The 21,274-nt window shown below is 42.0% G+C and overlaps 1 protein-coding gene across 1 annotated transcript; it reads left to right on the top strand.

Annotated features, from left to right (window-relative positions):
* Positions 1-15,536: 15,536 nt before the first annotated feature.
* LOC120517777 (G-protein coupled receptor 4-like) lies at positions 15,537-21,038 on the top strand. The gene is made up of 2 exons (XM_039740262.1): positions 15,537-15,668; positions 19,816-21,038. The coding sequence occupies exon 2, from the start codon at positions 20,109-20,111 to the stop codon at positions 21,033-21,035; it is 927 nt and encodes a 308-aa protein (XP_039596196.1). The 5' UTR covers positions 15,537-15,668; positions 19,816-20,108; the 3' UTR covers positions 21,036-21,038.
* The last annotated feature ends 236 nt before the right edge of the window (positions 21,039-21,274 follow it).

Here is a 21,274-nt window from a genome sequence, read left to right as displayed (position 1 = left end):
TTACTGTGCCTGTCAGACGTCAGATGTTTGCCTGGTCAGAGGTCTACAGGTAAGTAACAAGCAATGTCTTCAGCAGCAGCCTTTCGTTGCTATCTTTGCGTGGGCTTTCACCTCCTGGCTTCATTACTTTCTTTTACTTCCTTTTGGACACTTTTGAATACACAGAAATAGACAAGTTGATTCTGGTGGACTGTAGACACTGCGGCCAGTTTTGAGCATCTCCTTTGGATACGTAATGGAGACTCCTGCTTTCTTCTCCTCCTCTTCTACATTTTGCAGCTTTAAAAAGTAATGAAGTGAAATTTGTATGTATGAAAAACATCATCAAAAATCAGTATTGTTTAAGAGATCACAGGGATCACATTTCTCTGCTCACTTACAGCGAAATGACTTACTGGAGAAGAAAGGATGCCATTGTGGAGAACAGGAAATAAGGAACATTTTACTAGTCTTACTGGAAGTCAGTTTTTTGCTTCAGAATTTTAAAAAGAAAATGTACCCATTGCATTAACATACAGGTGCATTCCATGGCTGTGCAGGTACTGTAGCCCTCGGTGGACTGAGTTCAGTAGGTGGGTGGGTTCTAGAACCTTCTCAATTCATTTCAAGGTGAAGGGAGCAAACAGCTGTCTCGCCAGGATTATGCAGAAGGCTGAAAACAGGACTCTAGTCCATCACAGGGACCACCCTCACTCACACACGCAAATGAACACACTACTTCTTCTTCTTCTTTCGGCTGCTCCTGTTAGGCGTCGCCACAGCGGATCATCTTCTTCCATATCTTTCTGTCCTCTGCATCTTGTTCTGTTACACCCATCACCTGCATGTCTTCTCTCACCACATCCATAAACCTTCTCTTAGACCTTCCTCTTCTCCTCTGGCCTGGCAGCTCTATCTTTAACATCCAATATACCTAACATCTCTCCTCTGCACATGTCCAAACCAACGCAATCTCGCCTCTCTGACTTTGTCTACCAACCATCCAACTTGAGCTGACCCTCTAATTTACTCATTTCTAATCCTGTCCATCCTCGTCTCACCCAATGCAAATCTTAACATCTTTAACTCTACCACCTCCAGCTCTGTCTCCTTCTTTCTGGTTAGTGCCACCATCTCCAACCCATGTAACATAGCTGGTCTCACTACCGTCCTGTAGACCTTCCCTTTCACTCTTGCTGATACCCGTCTATCACAAATCACTCCTGACACTCTTCACCACCCATTCCACCCTGCCTGCACTCTCTCTTTCACACACCCATCATATCCACACACAGTGACAGTTTGTAATTACCAACTAACATAACCCAAAAAAATTGCAATTCATTTTTTTTTCTTAGGTTTAGGTTTAGGTTTAGGTTTAGTTTATTTATATAGCACATTTACAACAGCCACACGACTGACCAAAGTGCTGTACATTTAGAAACAACAACATAAAATAGAAATATACGATTTAGCCAAAAGAAGCACAGCAGAAACACATAAAAATAATTTGTATAAATATATCTATACATATACATATATCTATACTTACACACATCTAGGTAGGCAAAATAAGGCCTAGTAAGCCAGAGAGAACAGATGTGTTAAATAGATTTAAAAATAGTCAGACTAGGAGCCATTCGGATTTCAATAGGCAGATCATTCCAAAGACGAGGCCCAATTACAGAGAAAGCACGATCACCTCTACGCTTTAGTCTGGAGTGTGGAATTAAAAGAAGGTTCTGATCACCGGATCTCAAACTTCTCAGGGGGGTATATTGGTGAAGCAATTCAGATAAATAGATGGGTGCTTGTTGGTGTAGTGTTTTAAAAACAAATAATAAGATTTTAAAATGTATTCTAAATTGAACAGGCAACCAATGAAGGGACTTCAGAAGCGGAGTCACATGATCCATTTTTTTCTTTTTTAAAAGAAATTTAGCAGCTGCGTTCTGGACCAATTGAAGACGGGCAATTTGGGATTTGGAGATGCCATAATAAAGAGAGTTGCAATAGTCGAGGCGAGATGTAATAAAAGCATGTATGGCCATCTCCAGGGTCTTGTCAGTGAGATAAGGTTTAATTTTTGCAAGCGTCGAAGCTGATAAAAGCTCGATCCGATCACGGCAGAGACTTGTTTGTCAAGTTTTAATGAGTCATCTAACAGGACACCCAGATTCCGAACCTGTGAAGACCTGAAAGCTGATAAAGGTCCCAGGTCAAATTCCGGGGCCTTCATATGTTCAGAAGGGCCAAAGACTATCACCTCAGTCTTCTCTTCATTTAAGGATAAGAAGTTTTGGGATAGCCAAGATTTAACTTCATCTAAACAAGACAACAAGGCATTCATAGCCAGTGGATCAGTTTTCTTAAAAGGTAAATAAATTTGGGTGTCATCAGCATAAAGGTGAAATGATACCCCATGTTTTCTAAAAATAGAGCCTAGAGGTAGCATATACAGAGAAAATAAAGTGGGAGACAACACAGAGCCTTGAGGAAGACCACAGGAAAGAGAGGACGTTGAGGAGGAGAAGTCTCCTAGCCTAACCATGTATTTTCTATCAGATAAAAATGACTGAAACCATTTTAAAACTGTGCCAGAAAGACCCACCCAGGACTCTAGTCTATTCAGTAATATCGAATGATTGATAGTGTCGAAGGCAGCTGATAAATCTAATAGAACAAGGACCACAGAATCCCCCGTATCAGTGGCTAAAAAGATGTCATTTAACACTCTCAAAAGGGCTGATTCGGTACTGTGGGCCTTGAAACCAGATTGAAAATGCTCAAACAAATTGTTTAAAGCAAGAAAAGATTGAAGTTGGAAAAACACAATCTTTTCCAAAACCTTAGAAAGAAACGGTAGGACCGAGATAGGGCGATAGTTTTTTAAAACTGACAAATCGAGTGAAGGTTTCTTGAGGAGGGGAGTAATAGTAGCCACTTTCAAATTAGAAGGAACCACGCCTGTTGAGAGGCACTTATTAAAAAAGGACGCTAAGCCCGGTCCGATCGAATCAATGATTTGTGTTAAAAATCTAGGATGGATAGCGTCATATGGAGAGGAAGATGGCTTCAGTTTAACAATAGTATCTTTGAGTGACTGTATAGAGACTGGTTCAAAAGTATCCCAAGACATAGACAACGGCAGAGGAGCAGGCTGCTTGGTAGAGAAGATATGGGCTCCCAGACCAGGTTTACTTACTTTATCTTTAAAAAATCTCGAGAAGCTTTCACAAAGGGCAACAGAAGCAACTGACCCAGTGTGTACCGGGGGATTGACAACAGAGTTAATAACAGAAAACATGACCTTAGGTCTAGACTGATTATGTAAAATTAAATTAGAAAAATAGGTTGCCTTAGCTGATTTGGCAGCTCTCTGATAAGCAGATAGACTATCTTTGAACAGCTGTAGAGAAATATGTAACCTGTCCTTTTTCCACTTACGCTCAGCCTTCTTTGCTTGAACATGTCTGGCCATAGGAATTTTCATGAACCTCGACTTGAAGAGCTATTCAGTTATGGCAAATATTAGGAAATAACAGAAGTGAAAGACAAACTTTATTACAGTAACAGACCATAATGGACACCAGGCACATATGGCACTCTGATGGCAAATTAAAGGGTGAAAAGATTTTCAAAGACCCAAATTTGAACGCTTGTGCCGCATGCATGCCCACACGTAAAGCCTCCTTTGTTTAATGCCTCTCATCATTATCAGAGGCCGATTAGAGCACAGGATAAAAAACACAAAACACTTTCACAAGTACATGCATAGGATTTCACTCAGTGCTGTTGTTGTGTGCTTCCTGGTCCTCCTCTTCAAATTGAACACAAGTTCCATCAAGCGGTGTTCCCCTTCGAATTTCGTGCTCACTGCTATAATTGTATTATGATGATGTTTGTGGCCCTGAAAAACTTTATTAGATGGGTAGCCTGTTAAAATCAGGACCTTTTTAATATTTTTTCAGCTATTTATCACTACACGTTTTGTGAAATCATAACTGTCCCTGTTACCAGGATGTCTGGGCATCCTTATAAAATTATAGTGTCAGTGAAACTCCGCCGAGGACGTTCCTAAGCCCGGCTGCAAAAGGAGGAAGGTGGTCGCCTTGCCGAGGTGGCCAGAACCAGGAAACCAGGGAAATTAGGCACGTAACCAATGGATAATCGAAATTCAAGTATTGCGATTCATGCTACCGCATCCAGGGCAGCCGATGCGCCAGTATTGAGGAGCCAGGGTACTGGTGTGAAGTGGGCTATTGGCCGAAGACCCAAACTTTCCACGCCGACATCAGAACTTCGCATCGGTGCATGGAATGTCCGAACTGGTCACCATGTCGGACAAAAGGAAATCATCGCGAAGGAATTGACAAACTGCAAAATCACCATCGCAGCGATATCGGAATTACGACTCACAGGATCAGGGACGATGATCGTCCAACCACCAACCATCGAAGATCAAATGACACTTTTCTACTCAGGTGGAGACAAAAGAGAGGCAGGTGTCGGATTTATGGTTACCAGTCACGCGGCCAGGAGTGTGATCACATTCCAACCAATATCCAACCGCCTAGCAGTCCTCACCATTAAAGGCACTATCAAAACCCACATCATCTCCGTCTACGCTCCAACAGAGACCTGTCAGGATCAAGTCAAAGATGATTTCTACAACCAACTACGAAAAACGCTGGATTCCCTCCCACAGACTGATGTGATTCTCCTGGCTGGTGATTTCAATGCAGACATCGGCACAGATCGAATGGGATGGGAAAACTCAATGGGTCGGTTTGGACGTGGACATATCAATGACAATGGATTGCGTCTTCTATCCAGCGCCAGCGCCAGCGACCTCCTTGTAGGAAAAAGCCACTTCCAGCATCATCTGAAACATCAACTCACATAGCGAAACCCAGCTGGCAAGGACTCTGCAGGTTTGGACTACATTTTGGTTACCTCCCGGTTTCGATCGTCGCTCACGGACGTCTGGGCGATGCGTGGTCCAGACTGTGGATCGGACCATTACCTTGTACGCGCCAAGCTCCAGCTTCGCCTGCAATGGGCCAAATGCAAATCAAGTCCTCCGATCAAGCTGGAGTGGAAAAGTCTCCTAGACCCTGTCCGCAAGGCCGAATTCCAACTGCAGCTATCCAATCGCTTCGCAGCATTGGCACAATCAGAGGATGTCAACGTCAAAGAAAGACAAATTTTGAACACCATCATTAACTGCGCCAAGGAAATGTGTCCGCCAACTCGCCATTGAACACAGCCATGGATATCTGATGAATGCTTGGATATGGTAAACAAATGAAAGCTAGTCAAACTGTCCAATTTTGAACGATATCGGCAGCTCAACAGAGAAATCCGCTGTCAGATGAAAGAAGAGCAAGAGGCCTACTGGAACCAAGTGGCGGCCGACCTGGAACAGGCAGCCTCCAAACACGAGTACTACACGCTCTATCAAACTCTTCTACAACTGAGTGGAAAGGCCAAGTCAACAAATGACAACATCCAAAATGCCGATGGAACCTTTGTATGATCACCAACAGAGCGCCTTCAACGATGGAAACAATTCTTTGAGGAGCTCTACAATCACCCCCCACCACAAGGCGCACCATTGGAACCACCAAGCATCGACAAGCCAGAGGTCCAAATGTCTGACGCTGAGCCAACTACGTACGAGGTCCGGACTGCCTTTCGAACTCTGAAAAATGGCAAGGCACCAGGACAGGACCAGGTCACGGCCAAAGCGATCAAGGCTGGTGGGGATCCATTACTCCATCAATTGCTCCTGCTCATCCAAACCATCTGGAGTACTGAACAAATACCACAATCATGGAAGAAGGCCACCATCGTGCCAATTCACAAAAAAGGCGATAATTGAGACTGCAAGAACTACCGAGGCATCAGCTTGCTCTCCATTGTTGGAAAGGTCTTCATGAAGATCATACAATTAAGGCTGCAGCGGCACAGCGAACAGACCAGTCGGGAAGAGCAACCCGGATTCAGGCCAAACCGCGGCTGCAGTGACCAGATCTTCACCCTCCGTCAACTGATGGAGAAAGAATCCAATGCGGGAAAAGAGCAGTCATTGTCTTCATTGACTTTCGATCTGCCTTTGACTGCGTCCACTGGCCAGCACTGTGGAAAGTACTGGAGACCGAACTTGTGCCTCAGAAAGTCATCAAACTCCTTCAGGAAATCTACGCTGGGTCCTCCAGCCAAGTATGCATCCGAAATGAATTATCTGAGGAGTTTACCATCCGAACTGGTGTCTGTCAGGGAGATGTTTCTCCACTGCTCTTCAACGTCGTAGTCGACGCCATCATGAGAAAGGTTTTTAAAGGGAGACAAAGAATCCAGTATGGTGAGGATGGCTTTCTGACTGATCTCATGTTTGCAGACGACAGTGGCATCCTGGCCGGTGATGACGCGGAGGCCACGGACATTCTCTACAACATCGCCAACATCGGCCAGCCATATGGATTGAAAATAAACACAGACAAGACGAAAGTGCTGACAACAGACGGATTGCAGACCAACGTGCAACTCGATGGTGTGCAGATCGAGCAGGTCCAAGAATTTAAATACCTTGGGTCGCTGGTCCAGGAGAAGAAAGTGGCATCCACAGTAGAGGTCCACAGTTGAATCGGTCAAGCAACCGTGGCATTTGCTTCCCTAAAGTGGTGCCTGTGGAAGCAAACCAATATTTCCAACAAGACCAAAATTCAACTCTTCAGAACTCTGATTCTATCAAATTTTCTTCTATGGATTCGAGACATGGACACTGCTCAAGCAAGATCTCAACAAACTCGAGGTCTTCCAAATGCGATGCCTGTGACAAATCCTACGAATCTCACTCCGAGACCGCATACGAAATGAGGAAATCCATCGCCGGTGTGATCAGCAGCCAACAATCGAGGAGCAAATCCAACAACAACGACTACAGTGGTTTGGCCACGTCTGCAGAATGGAAGGCAGCCGGTTACCACACAAACTCCTCTGGTGTGATCGACCCACCTGGTGGAGAATCCAAAGAACGGCACCAAAGAAAACGTGGCTCAAGCAGGTCGAAGACGACATCAGAAACCGTCGACTCAACCTTGACGAGGCCAGAACAGCCGCCATGGATCGCCTTGCATGGAAACTCCTACAAAATGAAATCCAACAACCATTGGCACCCACAGCAGCGTACGGGCCTAGGACCAGGTCCAGACCAAACGCCAGCTAGGGACCAAAGAAAAAAAGAAAGTGTCAGTGAAATCTTCTTATATAATACGCTAGAGTGCTGTCTGTTTATCTGTCCAGGATTTTAAATCACCTCTAGCTCAAAAACTGTTTCACTTGTAAACCTGAAATTTGGTACACATATACTACGTGACGTCTACTATTTGCCTTCAGGGTAATGATTGACCTCCAAGGTCAAAGGTCAACCCAGGAAGGTCAGGGTCAAAAATCAAATAACATGTAGCCTGAAATTTGGTACACATATACTATTCTGAAACTCTGCACTACACCTTTATATTAAAAATGAAGAGTTTTGGAATTATTATATATCCATCCATGCATCCAACCTCTTCCGCTTATCCGAGGTTGGGTCACGGGCGCAGCAGCTTGAGCAGGGAGGCCCAGACTTCCATCTCCCCGGCCACTTTTTCTAGTTCTTCTGGGAGAATCCCAAGGCATTCCCCGGCCAGCCGGGAGACACAGTCTTTCCAGCGTGTCCTGGGTGTTCCCCGGGGCCTCCTCCTGGTTGGATGTGCCCAGTACACCTCACCAGAGAGGTGTCCAGGAGGCATCCTGATCAGATGCCCGAGCCACCTCATCTGACTCCTCTCGATGTGGAGGAGCACCAGCTCTACTCTGAGCCCATCCTGTATGACTGAGCTTCTCATCTTATCTTTAAGGGAAAGCCCAGACACCCTGCGGAGGAAACTCATTTCAGCTGCTTGTATTCGCGGATCTCGTTCTTTCGGTCACTACCCACAGCTCATGACCATCGGTGAGGGTAGGAACATAGATCGACTGGTGAATTGAGAGCTTTGCCTTACGGCTCAACTCTTTTTTCACCATGGCAGACCAATGCAGAGCCCGCATCACTGCAGACGCTGCACCAATGCGCCTGTCGATCTCACGCTCAATTCTACCCTCACTCGTGAACAAGACCCCGAGATACTTGAACTCCTTCACTTGGGGCAGGATCTCTCCCCCAGCCCTGAGAGGGCACCCTTTTCCGGCTGAGGACCATGGTCTCGGATTTGGAGGTGGTGATTCCCATCCCAGCCGGTTCACACTCAGCTGCGAATCGATTCAGAGAGAGCTGAAGATGAAGCAAACAGGACAACATCATCTGCAAAAAGCAGTAAACCCAATCCTGAGTCCACCAAACCGGACCCCCTCAACACCCTGGCTGTGCCTAGAAATTCTGTCCATAAAAGTTATGAACAGAATCGATGACAAAGAGCAGCCCTGGCAGAGTCCAACTCTCACTGAAAACGGGCTCCACTTACTACAATGCGGATCAAGCTCTGACACCGGTTGTACAGGGACCGAACAGCCCTTATCAGGGGGTTCGGTACCCCATACTCCCGGAGCACCCCCCAAAGGATTCCCCAAGGGACACGGTCGAATGCCTTTTCTAAGTCCACAAAACACTTATAGACTGGTTGGGCAAACTCCCATGCACCCTTCAGGATTCTGCTAAGGGTGATTATTATATATATCTCTTAATTTTTATTTTATTGTATTGTAGAATCAACTCTTGGCAGCGGGCAATCACTTCCCCTACCGCTTCATATCTTAAATCATTGTAAATATATTTGGTCAACAAAGGTCATGGGTCAACGGAGTATGGTCAAGTCAAGTGTATTCACTGCACGTTATCATGCAGTGTGCCATTACTGTCTAGTAGTAAATAATTATAATCCTGCAGATAACAGTGTAAAGCTAATACTAATTAAATGCTTATTTACTCATCCACAGGGTCCTTTAATTATGAAATACCTGTGTATATATATCAGTGGTGGGCCATCAAGGCTAGCAAGGCCTCCTCTCCTGGCCTAAACACAAGTCAAAATCACTGACTTATGTTTTATTTTATGATTTTTCAAAATTTTTATTTATATATTTTTCCATGAATATGCATTAAATAATTCCCAATAGTCTATTCTCTTCATGTCCTAGCCTTTCTCAGTTAGTGTATATTTATATAAATCTTTTATCCAATCGTATTTCAGCTGTCATGTGTTACCAGGTAAAAGAAATCTGCCTTGAGCCTTCAGAATCAACAGTGCAGGTGCCTGTAGCTTAAAACAGACCACAATGAAACTGTTGCTTTAACCAATCAGATTTCGAGTTGGGGACACTGGGGACATCTAGCAGGCATACGATAACGTCAGCATTTTCACGTTCTGTGACTGGAGGGTCAGAGAGCGATGTGTAGCAACCTGCTCGAGCTTAAACATCTCCGTGTAGATTTGATGGCTGCTTTTCAATTCACTATGGCTGACAGAGGAGAGGAAACTGATTTGTCGCAGATATACTTACAAAACCATTTTCAAGATGGACTTTTCAAGAAAAGCAGGACATCATGAGAAAAAGTCAGCCAACGATGTCCCAGCTGGGGAAAGGGTTTGTCTGCCTCTTTCAATCCAGCAACTATGAGCGGCACCCTTGGTTCACAGTCTCCGAGGAGCACAGCAAATTGTATTGTCTGACCTCTTTGTATGGAATGTTACTTTCTTTTAATTCAATAAAAAATGACTGAGCTCTTCTATCTATAATAAATCCGCTTGACTCTAACTGTATTCGAAATCCATTCCTTGGTGACAACCACATTAATCATAATAATTCTACCAGACTGCCTGCCAGTCATCAACTTCACTATTAACATTTACTTGTGCACTAATAGGCCCATAAATTAGAATGCGTAATTGAAAGGTCTTGCATTTACAGTTTATTATGTTTCTTCTGTAAAACACCTTGAGATGTTGTTGAGATAGAGGGTCATTTCCAGAGGGTGGGACTGGACCGCGTGTCTGCCTGGGGAGTTCCTAACCAGGATCCTAAGCATTTTCGTCGTGTGGTGGGTGCGGCAACACGCTGTACCAGTTCATGCTCCCCAACCGGACCTGACCTGACCTGGCAGGATCTAATCAATAACATGTTAGAATAAGCATTTATAATGGAGAAAAGGAATCATTTCCCTCTTTTCTACTCTTAAAGTTATACTCTGGCTGTTTCTCATGGGTGGGTTTCACTTGACTTGACTTGACTTGTAGTTTTGTTAAGTCTGACTTTTTTGTATGGAATGTTATTAGCTTTTAACAAATTCAATAAAAAAGACTGAGCTCTTCTATCTTGACAATAAATCCGCTTGACTCAACTTTATTTTAAATCCATTTTTCGGTGACAACCATACTAATCATAATAATTTTGCAAGTCTGCCAAGCTGGGCTCTTCATCTACTCTACTGTTACTGTTTACTTGTTCACTCACAGGCCCATAAATTAGAATGCATAATTGAAAGGTCTTGCATTTACAGTTTATTGTGTTTCTTCTGTAAATTACCTTGAGATGTTGTGCTTCCATGTTTTACAGATGAGAAGAGCAACAGTAATATCTGGAGAAGACATAAACTGACAGAAGGAGAATGTGCAAACAATACACAGACAGTGCAGCTTTTGCTATAAAAGAGATGTGAGCACTTGATCAATATAAGCACCACATGGCAAAGGTAAAGCACGTTTAGAATTCTCTGTAATCCTCATCTCTGAAATCCTTAAACTACCATTAAATACCTTAAAGCTCTCTCAGTCTTATCAAGTTTGGATCAAGGACAAAGACTGAAAATAAATAAGAAGACCACCAATCTTCAGTTTTGATCACAAATCATGAACAACTGTCACATCGACTTCAGCTCACAAAGAGATCTTCTCCCTGGTCTCTATGGTGCCATCTTCTGCGTGGCACTGCCCACAACCTGTCTGGCACTTTATGGCCTATACAAACTGCTTAAAGGAGAGGATTCTCTTCCAGTATATGTGATCAGCCTTCTTTTAACAGATATCCTTCAGATAGTCACGCTGCCTCTGTGGATTGACTATTACAAAAATGGACATGTGTGGCGTTTTCAAGAACTGACTTGTGTCGTTTTTGGTGTGCTGCTGCACATCAGTCTCTTTGGCAACGTTGGATTTCTAAGCCTGATTGCTATGGAACGTTATATAGCCTTTGCACATCCTTTATGGTATAAGAATTTCCGTAAACTGTCTAAAGCCTGTATTCTATGCTTGGCATTGTGGGTTCTGTTCACAGGAATCAGTCTTCTTGTCTGGTATTTCATAAAAGGAAACTCAAAAGATCACCTCTGCTTTGAAAGTTATCCAGCAACAAATACGTTCTCCATTTTGTGTCTGAGTATGGCAGTTTTCTGGTTCCCATTGCCTCTTGCACTCCTCATCTTTATTTACATTCGCATTGAGAAGATCTTGAGAAGTTCACAATCAGTTCCAGATGAAAACAAGAAGAAAATAAAACACCTTCTCATCACTATGGTGCTAATATTTATTTTGGTTTATGGGCCCTTTTGTACCACAGCTTTCATCAGATATGTTGGATTATTAATCGTATCTGACAAATGTCAACATGAGTCAAAAATGTTTTATGCTTATAGATGTACATTTGCATTGCTTAGTGTTACAAGTCTCTTGGATCCAGTCTTCTACATATTAATCTCCAAAGATATTCGTAAAGAGCTGCAGGAACTTTGCCCATTCATCTTTAGACGACTGTGGCCAGTGGATAGCAGTTCAGTTTGAAAGAGTTCCACCATGAAGGTGTCTATTTGCTCTGTGACATTTACCTTTACATATATAAATATATACTATAGTGTTTGCCTAGATATGAATACATCTATGAGTAGATATGTTTCGATATGTCATATGATCCAGAATAGATTCTCTACGATGGATGGATACTACAATCTTCTCTATCATGGTGTATTATGTTTGCAGCCTATTCATATTTGAGGGTGCATGTAAGAAATAACCTTTATAGAAACCTAATTCAGCTGGTGCCAAAGTGAGATATCTTTCAGTTCAACTGTGTAACAAACATGGAAAGATGACCTTGTAAGTTTATAATACATTGTTTAATGGAAGACAGTAGGGCGCATAGTGCTGCAAATTAACCAGTATACATGGAACAAGAGACAAGAATGGTGAATATTAGGGCTGATTCGTACTAAGACAGAGAGATTTGGTTTCATGATAGCCTATACTGAAGACAGATAGATAGATAGATAGATAGATAGATAGATAGATAGATAGATAGATAGATAGATAGATAGATAGATAGATAGATAGATAGATAGATAGATAGATAGATACTTTGTTAACCCCAAGGGGAAATTCACATACTCCAGCAGCAGCTTACTGATAAAAAACAATATTAAATTAAAGAGTGATACAAATGCAGGTATAACAGACAATAACTTTGTATAATTTTAACATTTATCCCGGGTGGAATTGAAGAGTCGCATAGTGTGGGGTCTCCTCAGTCTGTCACTGAAGCTGCTCCTCTGTCTGGAGATGATCCTGTTCAGTGGATTCTCCATGATTGACAGGAGCCTGCTCAGTGCCCGTCGTTCTGCCATGGATGTCAAACTGTCCAGCTCCGTGCCTACAATAGAGCCTGCCATCCTCACCAGTTTGTCCGGGCGTGAGGTGTCCCTCTTCTTTATGCTACCTCCCCAGCACAACACTGCATAGAAGAGGACACTCGCCACAACCGTCTGATAGAACATCTGCAGCATCTTATTGCAGATGTTGAAGGATGCCAGTCTTCTAAGGAAGGATAGTCGGCTCTGTCCTCTTTTGCACAGGTATTGCAAGTCCAGTCCAATTTATCATTCAGCTGCACTCTCAGGTACTTATAGGTGTGTACCTTCTGCAGACAATCGCCTCTGATAATCACGGGGTCCAGGAGGGGCCTGGGTCTCCTAAAATCCATCACCAGCTCCTTGGTTTTGCTGCTGTTCAGGTGTAGGTTTCATATATAACTTTTTAATAAAGAGGAGACTTTGTTCAGTCAGCAGTAGTCATCAGCCAGTATTTCATGGACCTATTTTATCCTTCAAGGAATGGCTTTCTTACTGCCACTCACAGTCAAAGCTGCAGCACAATCTTCACAGTAGAAACTGAGACTTGCTTTGGTTGTCCTACACTGTTAAGCTAAATAGTGACTGGAGAGAGAGGCTCTTTGGTGCACTAAAGTCAATAACCAGTTCCTCGGTTTGGTTTATGTTTAGCTGCAGACAATTTTACTTTCACCAAGAAACAAAGTTCTCCACCTCACTCCTACAGTCTCTCTCATTCCCCCTATCAATAGAAACCATAAGTGCAGAGTCATCTGAGAATTGCTGCAAGTGACATGGATTTATTACATTATTTAATAAATGGATTTATTATAACAAAAATGATAATAAAGGAAGAGTAAAGGGTGTTAGAGAAAGAGGGTATGAAATAAAAAGAAAAATATTAGAAATCTACAGTCTCTCTGGGTGTTCTGAAACAAGATGTGGCCCCCTGTCTGTCAGGCCGAGTGGCTGGTCCACTTGTCTACCATATAAAAACACATTACGGCAATGGAGAACTGTGCTCACGCCTAGTAGTCTTTATAAAGAAGGCATCATTTAATTTGGATAGAAGTGTTGACAGATCTGGAGAATTGACTCAGGACTATATTTGAACAGAGCAACTGTAACAGATAATAAACTATTTATATGCCAAGCAGTAGTGGCTTTTAGTGACTGGTACAGCATCTGGTAATAACTGAAAGAGATGGCTTGTCAATGTGAGTGTGGTCTTTGTTCATACTTCCTGCATGTTTCCTGACCTGCAATGTTATAATATTTCCATATTTCATGATCTAAATTAGTCTCTTGAGACAAATAAAGTTCTCTATCTATCCAACTATAATCATTTCCACTGTTATAAGAGTATTAAGGTTGACAAGGTTGAGTGCACCAGCTTTGATTAGGGCTTTAATGCTTAGGTCAGCGGTTCTCAAACTGTGGGGCACGCCCCCTGGGGGTAGTCAGATAAATGAGCAAGACATCAAAATTAATTTTTTACATTTTTATTTCAAATTTAAATTTGCAAGTATATAATCACAACAAATGCATTGTAACTAAAATTAAAAGGAAACATTTCTAAGGCATAGATCTAATGACTAATATGTGCCTGGTTTAAAGTACACAGCCTGTCCAGGTTTGGTTTGATATTCGAGATATCGAGACACTCTGAGTTCCTTTTCTATTTGAAGTTTGTTTCTTTGACGAGCGACGTCACTGCTGCTGCTTTTATAGTCGCGTATTTTCAATCCAGAAAGTTCAAGACGTATCGGTATCTGTTGCGAACATTCGGGTAACAGTAGATCAGCTGATAATGTGGCGCGACTGCACCAGATTGGCAGCGTAGCCAATATTGCTAAATTCAGTTTAATAACTTACTGCGTATTGGGTTATTTTCATGATACAACTAACAGCGGTATAATATTTGTCAGGCGAAAATACGTTCGTCTTGTGCAGATTAAATTCACCGCTGTCCTCGTTTACGAGATTTTTAAAAATTAAAACATATTTAATCGTTTCTTTACAGAAATAAATAAATAAATAAATAATTTATTCTTTGTTTTTGGGATTAGAATTACTACCAAAAACCACACAAAGCATTTTAACAGTCATTAAAGCACTTTAAAAAAATAAATTGCAAAGTTAGCGGAACACTGGCAAATCTTATGGAAGTAAAAATGATAGGATACAGTGATACCACACGAGTATCATACCTTTGTTAGTTGTATCATTGGTTATTCTCATCTACTGTATCTTATATTATACAGGGGGAGCAGAATTATTCCAGGTTGAAAAGGTGGGGGTATGGGGGTCGACCTTGGTGGTTCGCGAAATACGAAAGTCTGAGAACCGCTGGCTTAGATGGATGGACTTTGTAATAGTGAAAACATGGAGGGAGACCAAGAAGCGTGCTTAGCTGGTTCATAACATGGAGTCTCTGGTTGGGTGATTTCTAAAGTACAAGGCGGTAACCCTCACAAGTAAGGCTGTGCTCTTACCTGAGGATGACATCCAAGTCAAGACTGATGGACTTCAGAATAACGTACATGTAGTGAGCCATTTATGTTGTTATAAAAAAATGTTTTCAGCTGTTATATGAACAATGCATGTGTGCAGATGAGAATTGAGTTCTTGTCTGGTGGCATGCAGAAAATACTAAAACAAACATTCAAGGTATACTAAGCCAGACGCTTGAAACATAATCTACTTATTTGTAGGGTCTGGTTGACCTCAGATTTTGCATACGCTCTGTCCCCATTACCAGTAGACAATGGCTTGTATTGTAAAGGCTGTCATTTATTACATTACACATTTGCTTACTTGGTGATTTATTACTTGACTGCATTGTAGCCCTGACCAATTCCTCTTAAAACCTGCCACCGAAATAAATGAGTGATGTTCTTCAAAAGCCTTCAAAGGGAGCACAGCATGAGGCTCATCTGAAAAGGAGTACAACCTTTACAACTATTGAGGACAGCTGAAGAGAGAGTCACCGACAAAGACAGAATGACATTTACTGCGGCTGTCAGATGTTTGCCTGGTCAGAGGTCTACAGGTAAGTAACAAGCAATGTCTTCAGCAGCAGCCTTTCGTTGCTATCTTTGCGTGGGCTTTCACCTCCTAGCTTCATTACTTTCCTTTACTTTTTTATTTTACTAATCTTACTGGAAGTCAGTTTTTTTTACCTCAGAATTTTAAAAAGAAAATGTACGCATTGCATTAACATACAGATGCATTCAAGGGCTGTGCAGGTACTGTAGCCCTCGGTGGACTGAGTTCAGTAGGTGGGTGGGTTTCAGAACCTTCTCAGTCCATTTCCAGGTTAAGGGAGCAAACGGCTGTCTCGCCAGGATTATGCAGAAGGCTGAAAACAGGACTCTAGTCCATCACAGGGACCACCCTCACTCACACACGCACATGAACGCACTACTTCTTCATCTTCTTCTTCTTTCGGCTGATCCTGTTAGGCGTCGCCACAGCGGATCATCTTCTTCCATATATTTCTGTCCTCATCATCTTGTTCTGTTACACCCATCACCTGCATGTCCTCTCTTTTATCATATCCATAAACCTTTGCTTAGATCTTCCTCTTTTCCTCTGGCCTGGCAGCTCTATCTTTAACATCCTTCTCCCAATATACCCAGCATCTCTCCTCCGCACATGTCCAAACCAACCTAATCTCGCCTCTCTGACTTTGTCCCCCAACCGTCCATCTTGAGCTGACCCTCTAATGTCCTCATTTCTAATCCTGTCCATCCTCGTCTCACCCAATGCAAATCTTAGCATCTTTAACTCTACCACCTCCAGCTCTGTCTCCTTCTTTCTGGTCAGTGCCATCGTCTCCAACCCATATAACATAGCTGGTCTCACTACCGTCCTGTAGACCTTCCCTTTCACTCTTGCTGATACCCGTCTATCACAAATCACTCCTGACACTCTTCACCACCCATTCCACCATGCCAGCACTCTCTCTTTCACACACCCATTATATACACACACAGTGACAGTTTGTAATTACCAACTAACCCTAACCTAAAAAAATTGCAATTCATTTTTTTTTCTTTGCTTGAACATGTCTGGCCATAGGAATTTTCATGAACCTCGAATTGAAGAGCTATTCAGTTATGGCAAATATTAGGAAATAACAGAAGTGAAAGACAAACTTTATTACAGTAACAGACCATAATGGACACCAGGCACATATGGCACTCTGATGGCAAACTAAAGGGTGAAAAGATTTTCAAAGACCCAAATTTGAACGCTTGTGTCGCATGCATGCCCACACGTAAAGCCTCCTTTGTTTAATGCCTCTCATCATTATCAGAGGCCGATTAGAGCACAGGATAAAAAACACAAAACACTTTCACAAGTACATGCATAGGATTTCACTCAGTGCTTGAAGTGGAACCAAATAAATGGTAGTGTACTGTCTGTTGTTGTGCACTTCCTGGTCCTCCTCTTCAAATTGAACACAAGTTCCATCAAGCGGTGTTCCCCTTCGAATTTCGTGCTCACTGCTATAATTGTATTATGATGATGTTTGTGGCCCGGAAAAACTTTATTAGATGGGTAGCCTGTTAAAATCAGGACCTTTTTGATATTTTTTCAGCTATTTATCACTACGCGTTTTATGAAATCATAACTGTCCCTGTCACCAGGATGTCTGGGCACCCTTATAAAATTATAGTGTCAGTGAAATCTTCTTATATAATACACTAGCGTGGCTGTCCATTTGTCTGTCCAGGATTTTAAATCACCTGTAGCTCACAAACCAATTAACCTGAAATTTAGTACACTTATACTACGTGACGTCTACTATCTGCGTCAGGTTGATGGTTGACATCCAAGGTCAAAGGTCAACCCAGGGAGGTCAGGGTCAAACATCAAATAACCTTTAGCCTATCATTAGGTACACATATACTATGCTGAAACTCTGCACTACAGCTTTTTATTAAACATGAAGAGTTTTGGAATTATTATATATATCTTTTAATTTTTATATTATTGTATTGTAGAGGGCGGCACGGTGGCGCAGTGGTAGCGCTGCTGCCTCGCAGTTAGGAGACCCAGGTTTGCTTCCCGGGTCCTCCCTGTGTGGAGTTTGCATGTTCTCCCCGTGTCTGCGTGGGTTTCCTTCGAGCGCTCTGGTTTCCTCCCACAGTCCAAAGACATGCTGGTTAGGTGGATTGGTGATTCTAAATTGGCCCTAGTGTGTGTTTGTGTGTGTCCTGTGGTGGGTTGGCACCCTGCCCAGGATTGATTCCTGCCTTGTGCCCTGTGTTGGTTGGGATTGGCTCCAGCAGACCCCCGTGACCCTGTGTTCGGACTCAGCGGGTTGGATATTGGATGGATGTATTGTAGAATCAACACTCGGCAGTGGGCCGTCACTTCCCTTACCTCATTGTAGATATATATGGTTAACAAAGGTCAAGGGTCAACGGAGTATGGTCAAGTCAAGTGTATTCACTGCACATTATCATGCAGTGCGCCGTTACTGTCTAGTAGTAAATAATTATAATCCTGCAGATAACAGTGTAAAGCTAATACTAATTAAATGCTTATTTACTCATCCACAGGGTCCTTTATTCATGAAATCCCTGTGTATATATATCAGTGGTGGGCCATCAATGGTAGCAAGGCCTCCTCTCCTGTCCTAAACACAAGTCAAAATCACTGACTTATGTTTTATTATTTTTCAAAATTTTTATCAATATATTTTTCCATGAATATGCATTAAATAATTCCCAATAATCTATTCTCTTCATGTCCTAGTCTTTCTCAGTAGTGTATATTTATACTAAATCTTTTATCCAATCATATTTCAGCTGTCATGTGTTACCAGGTAAAAGAAATCTGCCTTGAGCCTTCAGAATCAACAGTGCAGGTGCCTGTAGCTTAAAACAGACCACAATGAAACTGTTGCTTTAACCAATCAGATTTCGAGTTGCGGACACTGGGGACATCTAGCAGGCATACGATAACGTCAGCATTTTCACGTTCTGTCACTGGATGGTCAGAGAGTGACGTGTAGCAACCTGCTCAAGCTGAAATATCTCCGTGTAGATTTGATGGCTACTTTTTTAACTCGCTATGGCTGAGAGAGGAGAGGAAATTGATTTGTCGCAGATATACTTACAAAACCATTTTCAAGATGGACTTTTCAAGAAAAGCAGGACATCATGAGAAAAAGTCAGCCAACAGTGAAGCTAGCAAGCCTGTCCCAGCTGGGGAAAGGGTTTGTCTGCCTCTTTCAATCCAGAAACTACGAGCGGCACCCTTGGTTCACAGTCTCCAAGGAGCACAGCAAATTGTATTGTCTGACTTCTTTGTATGGAATATTACTTGATTTTAATTCAATAAAGAATGACTGAGCTCTTCTATCTATAATAAATCCGCTTGACTCTAGCTGTATTCTAAATCCATTCCTTGGTGACAACCACATTAATCATAATAATTCTACCAGACTGCCAGCCAGTCATCTACTTCACTATTAACATTTACTTGTGCACTAATAGGCCCATAATTAGAATGCGTAATTGAAAGGTCTTGCATTTACAGTTTATTATGTTTCTTCTGTAAAACACCTTGAGATGTTGTTGAGATAGAGGGTCATTTCCATAGGGTAGGACTGGACCGCTTGTCTGCCAGGGGAGTTCTTAACCAGGATCCTAAGCATTTTCGTCGTGTGGTGGGTGTGCAACACGCTGTACCAGTTCATGCTCCCCAACCTGACTTGACCTGGCCTGGCAGGATCTAATCAATAACATTTTAGAATAAGCATTTATAATGGAGAAAAGGATTCATTTGCGTCTTTTCTACTCTTAAAGTTATACTCTGGCTGTTGGTCGTACTCTCTTTCTCATGAATGGGTTTGACTTGAATTGTAGTTTTGTTAAGTCTGACTTTTTTGTATGGAATGTTACTAGCTTTTAACAAATTCAATAAAAAAAGACTGAGCTCTTCTATCTTGACAATAAATCTGCTTGACTCTAATTGTATTTTAAATCCATTTTTCGGTGACAACCATACTAATAACTCTGCCCTTCTGCCAAGCTGGGCTCTTCATCTACTCTACTGTTACTGTTTACTTGTGCACTCACAGACCCATAAATTAGAATGCATAATTGAAAGGTCTTGCATTTACAGTTTATTATGTTTCTTCTGTAAAACACCTTGAGATGTTGTGCTTCCATGTTTTACAGATGAGAAGAGCAACAGTAATATCTGGAGAAGATATAAACTGACAGATGGAGAATGTGCAAACAATACACGGACAGTGCAGCTTTTGCTATAAAAGAGATGTGAGCACTTGATCAATATAAGCACCACATGGCAAAGGTAAAGCACGTTTAGAATTCTCTGTAATCCTCACCTCTGAAATCCTTAAACTGCCATTAAACACCTTAAAGCTCTCTCAGTCTAATCAAGTTTGGATCAAGGACAAAGACTGAACATAAATAAGAAGACCACCAATCTTCAGTTCTGATCACAAATCATGAACAACTGTCACATCGACTTCAGCTCACAAACAGATCTTCTCCCTGGTCTCTATGGTGCCATCTTCTGTGTGGCATTGCCCACAAACTGTCTGGCACTTTATGGCCTATACAAACTGCTTAAAGCAGAGGATTCTCTTCCGGTGTATGTGATCAACCTTCTTTTAACAGATATCCTTCAGATAGTCACGCTGCCTCTGTGGATTGACTATTACAAAAATGGTCATGTGTGGCGTTTTCATGAAGTGACTTGTGTCGTTTTTGGTGTGCTGCTGCACATAAGTCTCTTAGGCAACGTTGGATTTCTAAGCCTGATTTCTGTGGAACGTTATTTAGCTTTTGCTCATCCTTTATGGTATAAGAATATCCGGAGGCTGTCTAACACCTGTATTCTATGCTTGGCATTGTGGGTTCTGTTCACAGGAATCAGTCTTCTTGTCTGGTATTTTACAACAGGAAATTCCAAACAACACCTCTGCTTTGAAAGTTATCCAGCAACAAATACGTTCTCCATTATGTGTCTAAGTATGTCCGTTTTCTGGTTCCCATTGCCTCTTGCACTCCTCATCTTTATTTACATTCGCATTGAGAAGATCTTAAGAAGTTCACAGTCAGTTCCAGATGAAAACAAGAAGAAAATAAAACACCTTCTCATCACGATAGTGCTAATATTTATTTTGGTTTATGGGCCCTTTTGTACCACAGCTTTCATCAGATATGTTGGATTATTAATCGTATCTGACAAATGTCAACATGAGTCAAAAATGTTTTATGCTTATAGATGTACATTTGCATTGCTTAGTGTAACAAGTCTCTTGGATCCAGTCTTCTACATATTAATCTCCAAAGATATTCGTAAAGAGCTGCAGGAACTTTGCCCATTCATCTTTAGACGACTGTGGCCAGTGGATAGCAGTTCAGTTTGAAAGAGTCCCACCATGAAGGTGTCTATTTGCTCTGTGACATTTACCTTTACATATTATATTATATTATATTATACTATAGTGTTTGCCTAGATATGAATACATCTATGAGTAGATATGTTTCGATATGTCATATGATCCTGAATAGATTTTCTAGGATGGATGGATACTACAATCTTCTCTATCATGGTGTATTATGTTTGCAGCCTATTCATATTTGAGGATGCATGTAAGAAATAACC

Source organism: Polypterus senegalus, chromosome 1, assembly GCF_016835505.1.
Source record: "Polypterus senegalus isolate Bchr_013 chromosome 1, ASM1683550v1, whole genome shotgun sequence".
NCBI classification, from domain to species: Eukaryota; Metazoa; Chordata; class Cladistia; order Polypteriformes; family Polypteridae; genus Polypterus; species Polypterus senegalus.
This window is presented reverse-complemented; position numbering and strand designations above follow the sequence as displayed.

Bases quoted from the DNA above. Each gene is read 5' to 3' on its own strand.
- LOC120517777 (XM_039740262.1), top strand. From the start codon at position 20,109: ATGAACAACTGTCACATCGACTTCAGCTCACAAACAGATCTTCTCCCT.